At 36.0% G+C, this 14,378-nt stretch overlaps 2 protein-coding genes across 3 annotated transcripts in view; one reads left to right on the top strand and one right to left on the bottom strand.

Annotated features, from left to right (window-relative positions):
- Nucleotides 1–1,454: 1,454 nt before the first annotated feature.
- Nucleotides 1,455–12,080, bottom strand: LOC111863644 (CDGSH iron-sulfur domain-containing protein 2 homolog). The gene is made up of 4 exons (XM_023850141.2): nt 11,972–12,080; nt 11,682–11,785; nt 9,036–9,158; nt 1,455–7,648 (listed from the first exon to the last, which is right to left on the bottom strand). The coding sequence occupies exons 1-4, from the start codon at nt 12,066–12,068 to the stop codon at nt 7,559–7,561; spliced, it is 414 nt and encodes a 137-aa protein (XP_023705909.1). The 5' UTR covers nt 12,069–12,080; the 3' UTR covers nt 1,455–7,558.
- A 166-nt stretch (nt 12,081–12,246) lies between these two features.
- LOC111863643 overlaps nt 12,247–14,378 on the top strand; it is a 132,780-nt gene continuing 130,648 nt past the window's right edge. For both annotated transcript variants that reach the window (XM_023850139.1, XM_023850140.1), the window contains exon 1: nt 12,247–12,769. In XM_023850139.1, coding sequence (XP_023705907.1) covers nt 12,635–12,769 — 135 coding nt within the window. In that variant the 5' untranslated portion in view covers nt 12,247–12,634. The remainder of the gene's footprint in view (nt 12,770–14,378) is intronic.

The raw sequence follows: 14,378 nt of genomic DNA on the forward strand, positions 1-14,378 counted from the left end.
GAGCTGCATGCATCTGACTTCCTGAATGATTTTCAGGAGATTCTCAGATGATCACTGTGTGTGTGCATGCGCACCACACATGACAAGTACTACAGTGGGAGAAAGGCCTAACATACACACATGTACAGATATAAACCATCTCCTGTTTCATATATATTTGTAAATACCAAGCCATGAGGCATGTCACATCTCAGGGGCTTAAGTTTGCTGACTTGGTCATAAGGCACTGCTGCTGCAGGAAGAGAACCATTGTGTTTGTATTCTCTTGTTAACTATGTTCTCTGAAAGCACATTAGGTGCACCATGGCTCTAGTATTAATGCCAGCTATCTAAAGTTTCTTACACTATTTAATTGCCTTGTATGATTTCTCAGATGTCAGAGCACTTAATAATATGGTACATTGCGATTTTTTTGTTTTGATTTAAAACAACAAACTTGTAATTAGAAGCCTCTAACAGAAATGAGTAACAGGAATCTTCCTGGGAGTAAGGAATGGTTGGTGCGTAAGGCTGACAACCTCACCACCATCTGAGATGACTGTCTAGAAAATGTGGGAGCCTTGATGTCTCACAACCATATGGGTCTCCATGGCCTGTTACAGGGATAGCTTTACTTTTCTTTTACTAATAAAACTTTTAAGTGACCAGTTTATATAAAAAGTAGAGAGAAGACTTCAGCTGTATTGAGTCACAACCACATTACCACTAGCTATGTGGCTCCATCATCCTAGTTCATTACCTGAGCCCTTCCTTCCATCGATATTCTTATTTTGGTAAAGAATCAGGAGTATACATGATATCAGAAATTAAAGAAAACCTTACATAGGATGACTAGATGTTGAAGCAACAAAACTGGTCAACCACGTAAAGCTCCAAATAGTTAAAAGCAGCACCAGGTACTTATTTACATGTAATTAAGTTATAATAGAAACAAAAGACAAAAATATTTTTAGCATTTAAATTACATCCACAGAAAGTACCTAAGAGAACCAGCAATACCAGCACTCAGTAAATAATAAGAATATAAAGACAGCCAGTATACTTCAGAAGCCTGCAGACACAATGCTCCATGGAACATGTATCTGAAGATGTAATTTATAAATAAATGGCTATTTGTTATTGTCGGTGGTTTAATTTTTAGTAATCTTATTACTGACTTTTAAGTGGAAAAAGTTATCATATCCTAACAAAATTTTCAATTAATAAAACTGTAACAGTATATATAGCATTAAAATATATTATGGAACTAAATGAAAAGATACAGTCCAAACATATGATTCACATTTATAATACATAGTATGCCTGTATTATTGTACATAATGTCAAAATATTTACTTCAGTATAATATGATAGGATAAGGATTTCTGAGAACAGGATGTGGAGGAGAATATAAGAGAGAGGAAGGAATAGGAGATTGGAGAAATTGCTTAATTAGAAGCTTTATAATGTGTGCCTTTTGCCAAACATTATTAATGATCAAATAACAAAGAATTTGATATGTGTGGAATGCATATAAAATTGTAATCAGGAAGTGAAGGAAACTGCATTTGGAAGACCTAGGCATATATGGGAGGACAAGACATAGGTTAAAATTTATCATAATGAAATTTGTAATGACACAGTGTCTTTCTTTTGTAGTTTATTTAACAACGCTCTCAATATCCCAGACTGTATAGTGTCGCATGATAGGATTACAGTGAATAATAAATTTGAAATGATGTGGAAGGAAGCGGTCATAGTCTAATACATGGTAAAATCATGGAATTTGCCTGGAGGGACTGAGGAAAACAATGAAAGCCTCAGGACTGTCTGTGTATGGGTTAAGACTTGATCCAGGCACCTCCTGAATAAAAGTTGGAAGCATTACTATATCAGCCAAAATCTAACAAGTGCATGGAAACAAGGTTTGGTTATACTCGTATATATGCCTGTATGTAACATTAAAATATAGAGTATGTCCTGCAACTTTGAGACGGCACTTGTTTTAATTAGTAATGGCATGGAATTGAAGGTTGCTTACTTGTAACAATGTGAAGTTACATGTGTGTTACAAATTGTGTGATGCTAACTAAAAAAAACACATGTTCCTGATATAAATATTACTTGTGCCTGAGGAAATTTCTATTAAATGTGTAAAGGAAAACTATTTCTAGTAGTGTGTGCTGAAACGGTGTTCTATAAAGCTGATGGAAAAGAATTGTATTTATTTTCTTTGGTACTGGAATGAAGTTACTTCCTATTACTGATGGCAATATTTTGTGCTATCTTGAAATTAGATGGAAGCTGTTAATTGATACTAATGTTTAATTGATCAAAATTTAAATTTGCGTTTATGTTAATCACGAATGACATGAGATATTGCAACAGTGTACTGCAGTATTATACAGTTATATACATGTTTCTTCAGGAATTTTCTTGAGTTCGCTGGGGAGAGCTAGTCAAATGTTTGACAGTAATGTCACAGCATTAGTTTCCTGGAGAAGGCTTCCAAGCTGACACCTTAAAACATAATATGAACCACATGAGGGGTTGGAGCAAATTTTTTGTAGCATCAGATTGACAGGCAACATCTCCGCTGAAGCCACTGAAAAGACACAGCTCCGAATGGTTTGGTGGCGTTTGGTGCCTGCTCCTTGAAGGTATGTGGCTGGCTGACCATAGCACAGTTTAGTTTAATTAATAGTGCACTATATTAATAAGTTCTTCGATAATTAATTGCTGAGTTCCCTGAGAATCGACATTCACCCACCCATATTTCCAGTTCCCGAGTTTACTGCCACATTCATGCATACCACCTCTATCTCAATACCTGAAACAGTTCAAGTTGCACCCAGTAAATCGATCAAAAAAGGGATAGGGTTAGGATTGCAGGTGTGTAGTCAGCACACAGTTTTACTGAACAGATATATTTATGAGTAACCAGGTGTTGACTACGGTAATTGCTAAGTATGTATGTGAATTCTGCAGCCTATTTTCCCCAGATATTTAAGCACTGCTACGTAACACTGTTGAGGGTATACTTTACTAAGAAAGAAAATTATGATAAATTATACAAATGGCACAAAACTTTCACCTGTGCCTGAAGTTCTACCAAAGTATTCAATAAATAACTCAGAGATATAATGTTTCTTTGCATTAAGTTCTTCAACTCTTGTAAATAATATTTAATTCATGTAAGATGATTTATACTGATTGAAGATGAACAAAAATAAGTTACCATGTATGGAGAGAATATATTCAAGACCTTTAAGCCAACAGACCAATAGATGAGATTCTAAAATTAACTGCAGTAAAGAGATAAGCTGGTTACTCTAATAAATTTTGGTAAAAGACAAACAGATTCATGTTGTATGCACTGAAGTATAAGAAAGTAAGATTAAAGAATGGTAAAGCAGTTAATGTTTGCGCATAGTTCTTCTGTTTATTAATGCTCTCATTCTTATAATGGGTTATGGTCTCAGATGACAGTTCAGTCACCAATTTCAGTTGTGTATTGCATATATGTACAGTCACTGATGATTTCCTGCCAGGTTATCAACCCAGAACCTTTTTGAACTAGCACTTGAAGGAATTTAATGAAACTGTATTGGTAAAATTCATTATATAAGAATTAAAATCAAACAAGCAAAAACATATTACAGTTAGTTGGTACATTCATCATTTGTTGTTCTTATGACTTCACATATTTATGCTGTGTATGCAACAGATCAGCCATTTAGGTCAATCTTGAAAACATTTCTTTCTTCTTAAAAATCATCAGTCTGTACAACTGATAAGCATTGAAGCCAGTTAAGTATAAGTAAATGTTTCTACTGATGGTGTGTTAACAATGAACATGATTACCACTTTGGACATTGTCAATTGTCTTGAGTTTTATCAAAGACATTTAAAAACTGAATCTGTTTCTATCATCATGCACAAGGGGAAAATGATTCCTATTCAAGTGCTCTAGGCATGGCAATTATGACTAGCTCTTTCTGATTGACTCAACAAAGTAGAAACGTTTCCTCCTGCACACCTGGAGATGGAAAGAGATCCAGTTTCTAAAACACTGTATTTGAAAAACTTGTGATGATGGAAACATCCTGTTTCCAAGATGTTTGAAAAAACTTGTGATGATGGTCAAACTAATTATCACATTTATAGCAACTATAGGATTACAGGATCTTTCAACAGTCAATTTGGAGCACCACTGTATGAACTAGGGAGCAAAAGGTCATGGATTGTGATTCCTACAAGACGATTCTCTCCCACTACAGCCAACTGCCTGGAAAGACTGAAGAAGACCACAAACTGCACATCCAGCAATGGCCTCTTACACCAGGTATTTGTCAGACACATGTGAATCATTGTATAAGCAAACTATTTGGTTGACAGAATTATTAGGTTTTTGGACTTTGGCCATTGTCCAGTAATCTGAAAACCAGACAATACATTTAGAAACTGCATCTATTTAGGATATACAAGGATTGGTCCATATGGCATGATTAGCCAATCCAATCAGCCAACCCAGTTTGGACATTTATCCTATCTGGATCCCCCTATCATTAATGTGGTCTCTAACTCACAGATAAAGTGAAACCAGTAGAAATTCTTTGTAGGTTATGTATGGGGAAGAGATCCTATCATGGGCAAGTGTCTATGACTGGCAACAATAAGTTCTCTGAAAGCCACAAATTCAAGACACAGCTAACTGCCAGCAAGTTCATGGGAAGTGTGTTCTGGGATTCAACAGGAGCCATTCATATTTATTTTCTTCCATATGGCATAACAATTAATCCATAGTATTATAATAATTTGCTTCATAATGATGTGCATGAAATTATTTAGTGGAAGAGCTGGGAAACTCTCAAAGATCATCCTGCTGCATGATGATGCTCATCCACATATAGGAATTTGACAGAGGAAACTCTGACAACAATGGGCTAGAAAATCATGAACCACCCTCCTCACAGCCCTGACTTCAATGCCAGTGATTTTCATTTGTTTGTGCCAATGAAGGTGCACTTAACAGGGCAGAAATTTCAAACTGATGACAAATTCAGCAAAATGTCCTGCACTGGCTACACAGTGAAGAATACCTTCTATTCTGATGACATCTGTAACTTGCAAGGATGATGCAAAAACTATGTTATGTCAAGGGAAAATATCTTGGAAAGGAGTGACAGTTTGGTGGTTCATGCATATATAGTCTCTTGGTTAAAAAGACATGTTCAACTCAACCTTCAACCACCCTCATGGACGGAAATCTTCATCCAAGGTGTTCTGGAATTTCATGGATGAAGAAAAACTTTCATTTAACTATGCATAAGACTTAAAGGCTGATTTTTAATCATCTTGTATAAATACCATCCAGAAAAATAAGCTACAAATTACTCTGACGAATTAAAATTAATTTTTTTATGAACACAATATTGTTATATCATTTAACTTGAAGTCTGAGAAACTATACAATATCATTAGAATCGGACGTCGCTGTACACTGAAAATTGAGCTTTTTACTTGCTGCGCCCACTTCTCAGCCATGTTTACACCCACTTCATAGACAATATGAAATTAAATTGGCTATTTAATTTCATTCAATGAGAATGAATTATTGTGTTACTTAATAATGCTACTTCAACCTCAAGTTATATAGACATGAGTCAGATGGGAAAATGTTTATGATGATTGGGAGGATGCTGCTGTGGCCATCATCTTAACAGATCATGGAAAAATGTGACAAGCCTTAGCCAGACAATGAGTAACCTGTTACAGATTCAATCCACCAGCCTGCTCCATATGAATGGAAGGACAATGAATATGGTAATGATAGCTACTTAGTTGGAATTGGGTGAGACTGACTTACAGTACCAGTCAGAGATGACAGAGGAGTATACAGCATTGGTGGAATCATGGCTGGCAGGAATGAACCAAAGTTCACACAGAAAAACCTGCCCCTTGTCACTCTGTCAACCACAAATCCAAGAAATGATCTGAGCTATGGCATGGCCATGGAAATGGGTTAAGTGCAATATAATTATATCTCAATAAGATTTTATTTTTATTTCTGTAACACAGTATAACAAAATTACACATTCCAGTGATTTGTTGCACCTCTTTCCCTATTTAAATCACAGGGTAATGACCATAACCAAGATAAAGTAAAGTAAACGTGAGAACACCTTTGTGCTTAAGCATCATTTCCATGAAGGCAGACCTTTAGTATGAGTGGTGAATGTTCATATTTCTGTCGCTTTACTACAATGGATACGCCCAGAGAAAGTAATTTAAAAGTACAAATGATCTGAAGTTAGTTATGATTATTATACACCTTCATGGCACAGCGCTTAATTAGTTAAGCACAGGGACAACTTTACCTTATATGCTTACATAATTATAATCATATGGTGATTCATGATACCACACTCCAATAGGATTAAAATCAATCAATGAAAATACAATTACAGAATGGTATACAAAATTTATAAGTATTGTACAGGGTTATTCATAAGTCTGTGAAACATTTTGAATATTTAACAATAAATAAACTACGAAAGGGATACCAAATTTTATTACACTAAAATAGAGATAAAATCACCAAGTTTTCTTTACATAGTTCACAGATGCTCGATGTGTCCACCTTTGCTGATACGGCAGACATCTATGCGATAATCCATTTCATCCCACACCCGTGTCAGCGTATCACGGTTGACCAGAGCCACAGCAGCGGTGATACGGTTGTGAAGATCCCTGAGATTAGCAGGCAATGGTGGCTTTTAAAAAACTTGAAGAGATTCATTCTCTATCTGTGTAAGAATTACCATGATCCGATGCATAGTTTATTTGTTATGAATTTTTAAAATGTTTCAAGGACTTATGAATAACCCTGTACAGTGTGTTACATCACTTTTCATCTATATAAATGTATATTCTTTTTAACAATCCATAAACTACAATCACCCACCTGTCTTAAGCACTATTACAAATTCTATTCTAAAGGAAAATTAAGACAAAATGGGGGAGAGGGACACATGAAAGACAGTACCATATCTGTCACATGACTCTTAAAGACAAGAACCACACTACAAATACTGAAGATGAGCTATGATATATATTTAACTCTCTCTGCGCCACATAACTAGGTAGTGTGTGGAGTACTTTCCTTGCATTCGGACTTCCACAGCTAAAGAGACTGACACTTGTTAATCAACCAGTATAGCATTTCTGTCAAAACATGACATCAAGTATGACACACTGATGTTTAGAGAATAGACTGAACTTTCATGTGAAATATTTCAATTGTGGTTTAAGATAATTTAAGGAAAGTGCTGTAGTGTTTTCAGTGCAACTGCATTTACACCCAAGCAGCCTTCATATTTAAAGGGACAACAAATAATACAAGTTTTCTCATTTCCAGGCACCTGATTCAAAGAGTTCTCTTCTACCTGAATACAAATCAAAACTAACGGGCTTTTACTATCACCTTTGTAATCTAAAACAGACGGAACTATGACGTGTAAACCATAACCACAGCATGTTAATAATCAAACTTGGCAGTAAGCATCTTTTATCTTCTCTAGTTCTTTTTGCGTTGAATACAGACTGGTCCTATATTATCACCAGTTTCTTTATTGTGTGCACCATGAGCACCATCACAATATGGGAACTGGAAAACAAATATTGTAACAATTACATATATTTCTTTATATGGAAAGTACCTTGAAAATACATGAACTAGTATTATACAAACTCACCGCAAACTCATGCTAATCATGTTATCAATTTGTTTAACCATGACTGAAACATCTGGTATGCACTTCAAGGCCATGCAATCAACACTGCACTGAACTATTTCAATGTTTGGTGCGGACAAAATAATGGGAACACTAGGAAATTGAATAGAATTTATTTAATGTGAATAGAGAAAATTATGAAATGCATGTTTTCATTACTTTTCTTCTCTTATGATGTTATAGTAAATAACTAATGAAGTTTTGGACTGTAGGATAATATAGAAATGATAAATACAAACAAAATGATGGCTAGAACACCTCATGAACAGGTAAAATATACATAGGACAGATCTAAAATTCATTTTTGGAAACTCGGTTTGTACAGATGTGATCTGGATTCAAATGGTTTAGGACAGATGCAAGTGAAGGCATCTATGCTGCTGCACTTTTGGATAGTATTAGGCTTAGTCATCATGCTATTATTTTCTATTTAAAAAAAATACCTTACAAAGTTTGCATTAAAAAACATAACACATATTAATAATATGCTAGACTTGCTTACACCACGGAAGTTCTCATAGCATGCAGTCAATTTTCTTTTAAATTAAGGATTTAAAGAATACCATAAAAAGTCCGTGGCTTTAGTCCACAAACGAACTATACTGATCGAGCAACCGCTGCTTGTTGGTGAAGTTAGTGCCAACTTTAGCGCATAGAGGGTGTCACGTGGTCAGCGTAACGGATCCCCACAGCCATTAATTTCGGTTTTCTAGACCGGAGCCGCTACTTTTCCATTCAAGTAGCTGCTCAATTATCCTCATGAGGCTGAGCAGACCCTGTTCCAGACCCACTACTTCTCAGAAAATCTGGTAGTGCCAGTAATCGAACCTGGGACCTCTGGATCTGTAGTCAGGAACTCTGACCACTAGACCACAGACGCAGTTGAAAGAATACCATTGTCAGGATAAAATCTCACGGCATGATATCTCAATTATTTCATTCCCTTAGTTGATGGTCATTTACTGGTGTTTTCTTCATATTACCATACCCAACCAAGGCTGGATAGTTACATGCCATGACAAGAGAAAATATTTCTCTTTCAGAATACACTTTGAGCATACAGTTCCTTCCTCTGTCACCAGATGGTGCACAGATGTATGCAGCTTGTTTATTCACTTATTTACAGTGATATACTGCAATCTGCCAGTGTACTGTGAAAAATGACCGGGCTGGGAGGCATGCCAGCAGCAGAGGCGCTGGCAGTTAATGGCATATTTATACAAGTGTTAAAGATGCATACAAAATAACGATGTTTTATACCTTTTTGCTTCTCCAACAACGACAAAAGGCAGCCTTTTCTCCAATGTCTTCAACATCAAAACTGTGAACTACCTTTGCATCCTCCTTCTGAATATCTAGGTTTATTAGTGACTTAGAAGGTTTCTGTAAAGAAAGTTAAATATACTTTTTACATACACCCTCTACATTTAAAAAGTATTGCCATTACAGATTTCACCTCACAGTAATTATGAGGCACTATGCGACAAGCCGGAAGGTGGTGGGATCAAATCCCAATGAGGTGGATTTTTCAATTTACCTAATCCTTCCAGCCACACTATGACCCTGCGGTTGACTCAGCCTCTAACAGAAATAAGTACCAGGAATATTTCTTGGGGTAAAGGGTGGCTGACACGTAGGGCTGATAACCTCACCGCCATCTGTAAGACGACTGTCCAGACAAAATGTGGAAGCCTCAACATCTCACAACCCTATGGGCCTCCACAGCCTATTACAGGGATACCTTTACCTTTTACAATATGTGAGTTAATAACTATAACTATTGTTTTTTTTTGTTTCATTCTGGTCTGTCACACTAACAATTATAAATACACTGAAAACAACACAGCAAGCCACAAACAAACCCTGGACGACATCAAGAACCTCCTCGTCAAGATAGACAGGCAGCACAAAATCTGCCCCATACAAGAAGGACGATAGGAGTACGGACACGAACCTACATGGTTTAAAAAATTTTAACTATTGACAATAAAGTTTTTTTTAAATAACATCTAGAAACTTTTAAAACCTTTACAACACCAGGAAGCTGCTGTGATTGTGAAACGTTCGACTTTAAGCGTACTGTGCATTATAGGATATAAGTGTATGTATTTTAAATGAAAACACCTATTGTGATGGTATTTTCCAGTTTGTAATGATGTTCCCTCTGAAGATGGCCCATAAGGACCGAAACATGTAAGGGAGATAAGTTTTAATGTAGTAAAAACTTATAGGTCACATCGGACGGAGTGGTTTGTATTTATATAACTACTGTATTTGCTAAAATATAAGCCGCCCTACTTTTCCATCCAACTGATGCTTTTAAAATCAGGATAAAATTAAGTGGTTCTTTTAAAAACTGGATTGCCTAGGTCCAGTACGTTGTATAATTTGTTGCTGTGATGAAGAGATGGTGCTTTAACTTTAGTTAAAGTTGATCTGAATTAATGTAACTAGCAAGCGAAATCCTAATGGAAATGCATCACACCCAGTTTTTTGCTTCGTTTAATACTATGAAGGATCTATGGAATGTAATACATTTATTTTTCTTGTTTCTGTTCTACTGTAAATTCATATACACCCTTCACAATCTGTTATGATAACCAGTTAAAGCATCTTTGGAGAAATATTCATTCCTGTCCATAGCTTCCACACCACAGACATTATACAGTGACAGTAAAAGCTCACAGTCAATTGGAATTATCAAAGCATATAATCCTTGAAAAAATTCCACCTTCTGGGATGTGACACTGTGTAGATATTGTGTAAACTGATGTTTTGGAGAAACGTCGGTTAACACAATGTCTACATAGCGCCACATCCCAGAAGACAGCATTCTTCAGTCACCGCTGTGAAAACCTCAAATATTACATACAATCCTTCTGCATACAAAAGTTTTGATTGCATGAGATTCACTATTACTACACAATTTTCGGTTACCATGCCAATGAATTGTTAAATGTCAACATTCTGCATGAACATACTTTACACAGTAGGTCACAAATGACGAACAATCTTTTGTTTTAATGGGCTGTGTCCGTTCTGTAAGTACTGATAACATTTTGATGCGGATATGTGAATTGTAGTATACTGTATGAAGGACGTGGTTTATGATGGACTACTTGTGTGCTATTCATGGGAAAGCGGTTAAACATGTCTTGGTGTATCACTTGATATCATGTTGGTCTGGAAAGGAATGTATGGAGAAACAGAATAAGTTAATAGTACGAAACGATTTTACAATAAATGGTAGGCTTCCCACTGAATTCACAATGGGTGTTAAGAATACTTTCTGCCAAAAATAAAGAGCTGGAATAAGTTATAATAAATTCTAAATGTCACAGATAGGTACATAAGGTTGCAGTCCTTGACATGATGATGTGCAGGAAGACAGAGGTGATCACTTACTTTATTTATATGGTCTTCTAAAACAGCATTGTTACTGATTAACCATTTGTCATATCTAGATTCGACATAAATGTTATCTGGCAGATTCAGAATATGGTAACAAGGGCAAATATGACATTCGTGGTCTTAAATTTGCCGAAAATTACATTTTAACCTTTACTGCATTACATTAGTGCTAAAGTATGAGACTACAAAATCAATAATTTTTATTACTTTAGTATTTTACTTAGGTGCAACAAAATTCACCAATTATTTACCGGTACTGTTAACAGTTGATACATTCCAAGGAAAGAATGTCGTTAACTACGCTTGTCACCGTGGCTCATATGGATACATTCCATATCATTTTATGTTGATGTGCACTAACTTTTCTAATACACAAATCCCCATTCAAGAATTTACAAATGAAAATTAAATCAAGAAACGAAGGCTTGCGGAAAACAGCTTTAACTAAGGCATACTATTCCATAAGAAATGTATACACGTTCCTTATTTTTTTACCTTTGAATAGAATCCTTTCGCTTTTGGACAAAACGCTATATAGGACATGTACGTTATTCCCGCTACAGCAGCTCCAAAAGGAACAAGAGACACCCAGTCTCGAACTGAAAATGAGACGTATATATGTATTTAAAGAGATACAGTTTTAATTGTTGAATTTAAGGCCAGTTCTAGTAAATACATAAAATGTTGCACATGCTGTATACGCTTGCTCAAGAGGAATGAACATGCTTACTGTGTTCAAAATATACTGGAACACAAATTCAAGTAAATAAACTAGTTTCACGTACCTCCGAGTTTAAACCAACCACTAAATGAATCAGGAATAGGTAAACCTGACAAATAATTAGGAAGAGTAACTTTAACAACTTGTGAGATCGGCTCCATCTTGATCCTTCACTACGGGATTCGGACCATGTCCAATAAAAAACAATTCACAAATAAATAATAAAAAATTGATAAAATAAAATAATAGATATTTGAAGCTTAAAGTGAATATACTATCTTCCAAATATTTGAATACAAATTATTTAAATGTTACAGATTGTATTTTTGGTACCGAACTGATCAGGTCCACCAATAGTTGTACGAATAAATCACCGCATGGAGCAGGAATGACTCGTAATTTTGCATTTGCCTAGTAGCTGTTCTGATGATGATAACTAAGTAAAAACCAGAACGGTGAATACTGTCGAAAAACCCGGTAATTGTACTGATGATTTCTATTGATTAGGAAGTGCTATGATGTGATACACAAAGTCGTTCAAAGTTGATCATTCCTACGTTTCCAACGGCCGGCTCAAAACGCTACCTAACGGCCAACTTATGTACATTTTATCGACATCTGTTGAAAATTTGTTACATTATCAGTGGAAGGCTATGCTTTCAAACCTTTCAAAAGAGTTGGATGTACAATCTGTGTATCATCAAAGCAATGCGCCAGTAAGTTCAACATGGTGGAAGAAGTGAAGGTTGTTTTAAAGCGAAGTGAGACTTGTGGTTTAGGATTCTCTCTACTTGGAACAGCTGGATTACCACCCATCATCTATGAAATCACAGAGAACTCACCGGCAGCCGAAAGTGGAGAGGTAATATTTTGAAATTATAATACGTGTTTCATGAAATACTAGGTGTAAGCTGTCCTTCTGGATGTCTGCCATTCCGAATGACGTTTGGTGATAGCGTTTCAAAGTGGTTAAGGCCCTATGACGGATGTTGAAAAGCGTCACTGGTTTTGCCAGTGAGCTCTGACAAGTACAGGGTAAAAAAATGCTTGCAGAAAGTATATTGTTTCACTGTAATTACGTTGGCATTGTTTTGTACGGCTGCTATGCGGTGCTTAAACGAAATTGGGAGTTCGCATGGATTGAGGTAATGAAGGATTATAGAGGTTAGGTTCTAATAACATCGCCAAAGTGGCATGAGTTTTATTCACCTGGTTCAAAAGGAAAGGCGCGATTGTGAACATAGATCTGATGATTTAGACCAGAAGAGTACTATCTTGTGTGATATAACGCCGTGTAGACCGATGAAAGTATTCTTCATAACAACCGCTGTGAGAACCTTAGTCAAAAAAAAAAAAGCTTGTAAGTGCACGATTCTGCAGAGAAAAGTAATCATCTTCTTATGAAGTTAATGGGACTGAGTAGAACTCAAAATATGTGTAACATTAAACGCAAGTCATTCATGTCACATTTTAACATGATGACAGTATTAGTACTCGTTTTTAAATAAGGGTGTTGAGTAACACATGCAGTCCATATCTGACATGATTGATTTGACCCAGACATCATTGGTGACCCACAGAACATTTAGCATGTCAACTTTGGTATACCATTTTTTGTATCAGTGTCATTACTTGTACTTTGCCCCTGAACTTATGTTACCCTGGGTAGGAATTTGTGAACATGATGAACATTTGAGTTGTATGAAAAGAGGAAAGTTTTAGAATGGTATCAACTGTTTAGGGAAGAAATTGATTACTTCATTGATTAAATAAATTGTTGCAGAAGATTGTGTATGTTGTTCATTATGAATATGAAGAGACAAGAAAGTTATGTATGCAACGTGGGTCGTAGATATGATTCCAAATCAGTAAGAACCAGTTTCAGTGGACTCAGTATACAGATGTTAAACACATGTCTCGGTATCATTTTGACATACAATTCATTTTCCTCTCAAAGTTTTGTTTTCCATATTAGAGAAAGGATAATATTTAATATGTACTACTTTTTGAAGGGGTGATGAAAGGGGTCCCCCCCCACAAACACATTATGTTACATAGAGTTATATAGAAATTGACGATGCTTCTGACCATTTTTAGTCCATTCACCTTAACAGTTGTACCTCAATTAAATATTGTCATATACTCTTTGATGACATGCATGGGAGAGATTAGAAATTTGTACAGAATTTTAGTGGGAAGATCCAATGATAAGTGTTTGGACTGGTTTCAGCTTTCTTGGGGTAGGGTTCAGTAATGGGATCTTATGAGCAGACCAAATAAAATTGCTTTAAGGTTGTAGAAGATGGCTTGCAGTAGGATAGTTGGTTGAGGCACTATGCCACAAGCCAGAAGGTCGTGGGTTCAATTCCAATGAGGTCAGTGGATTTTTTCCAATTGACCCACTTCTTCCAGCTGCACTGTGGCCCTGGGGTTGACTCGGCCTGTAAAAGAAATGAGTACCAGGAATCTTC

Source organism: Cryptotermes secundus, unplaced genomic scaffold (genome assembly GCF_002891405.2).
Source record: "Cryptotermes secundus unplaced genomic scaffold, Csec_1.0 scaffold234, whole genome shotgun sequence".
In the NCBI taxonomy this organism is placed as follows: Eukaryota; Metazoa; Arthropoda; class Insecta; order Blattodea; family Kalotermitidae; genus Cryptotermes; species Cryptotermes secundus.

Coding starts and splice junctions, on each gene's coding strand:
- LOC111863644 (XM_023850141.2), bottom strand. CDS start 12,068: ATGGAGCCGATCTCACAAGTTGTTAAAGTTACTCTTCCTAATTATTTG. Junction 9,159..11,681: donor CGAAAGGATTCTATTCAAAG/GTAAAAAAATAA, acceptor CTTTCTTTACAG/AAACCTTCTAAGTCACTAAT. Junction 7,649..9,035: donor GTTGTTGGAGAAGCAAAAAG/GTATAAAACATC, acceptor TTTGTTTTCCAG/TTCCCATATTGTGATGGTGC.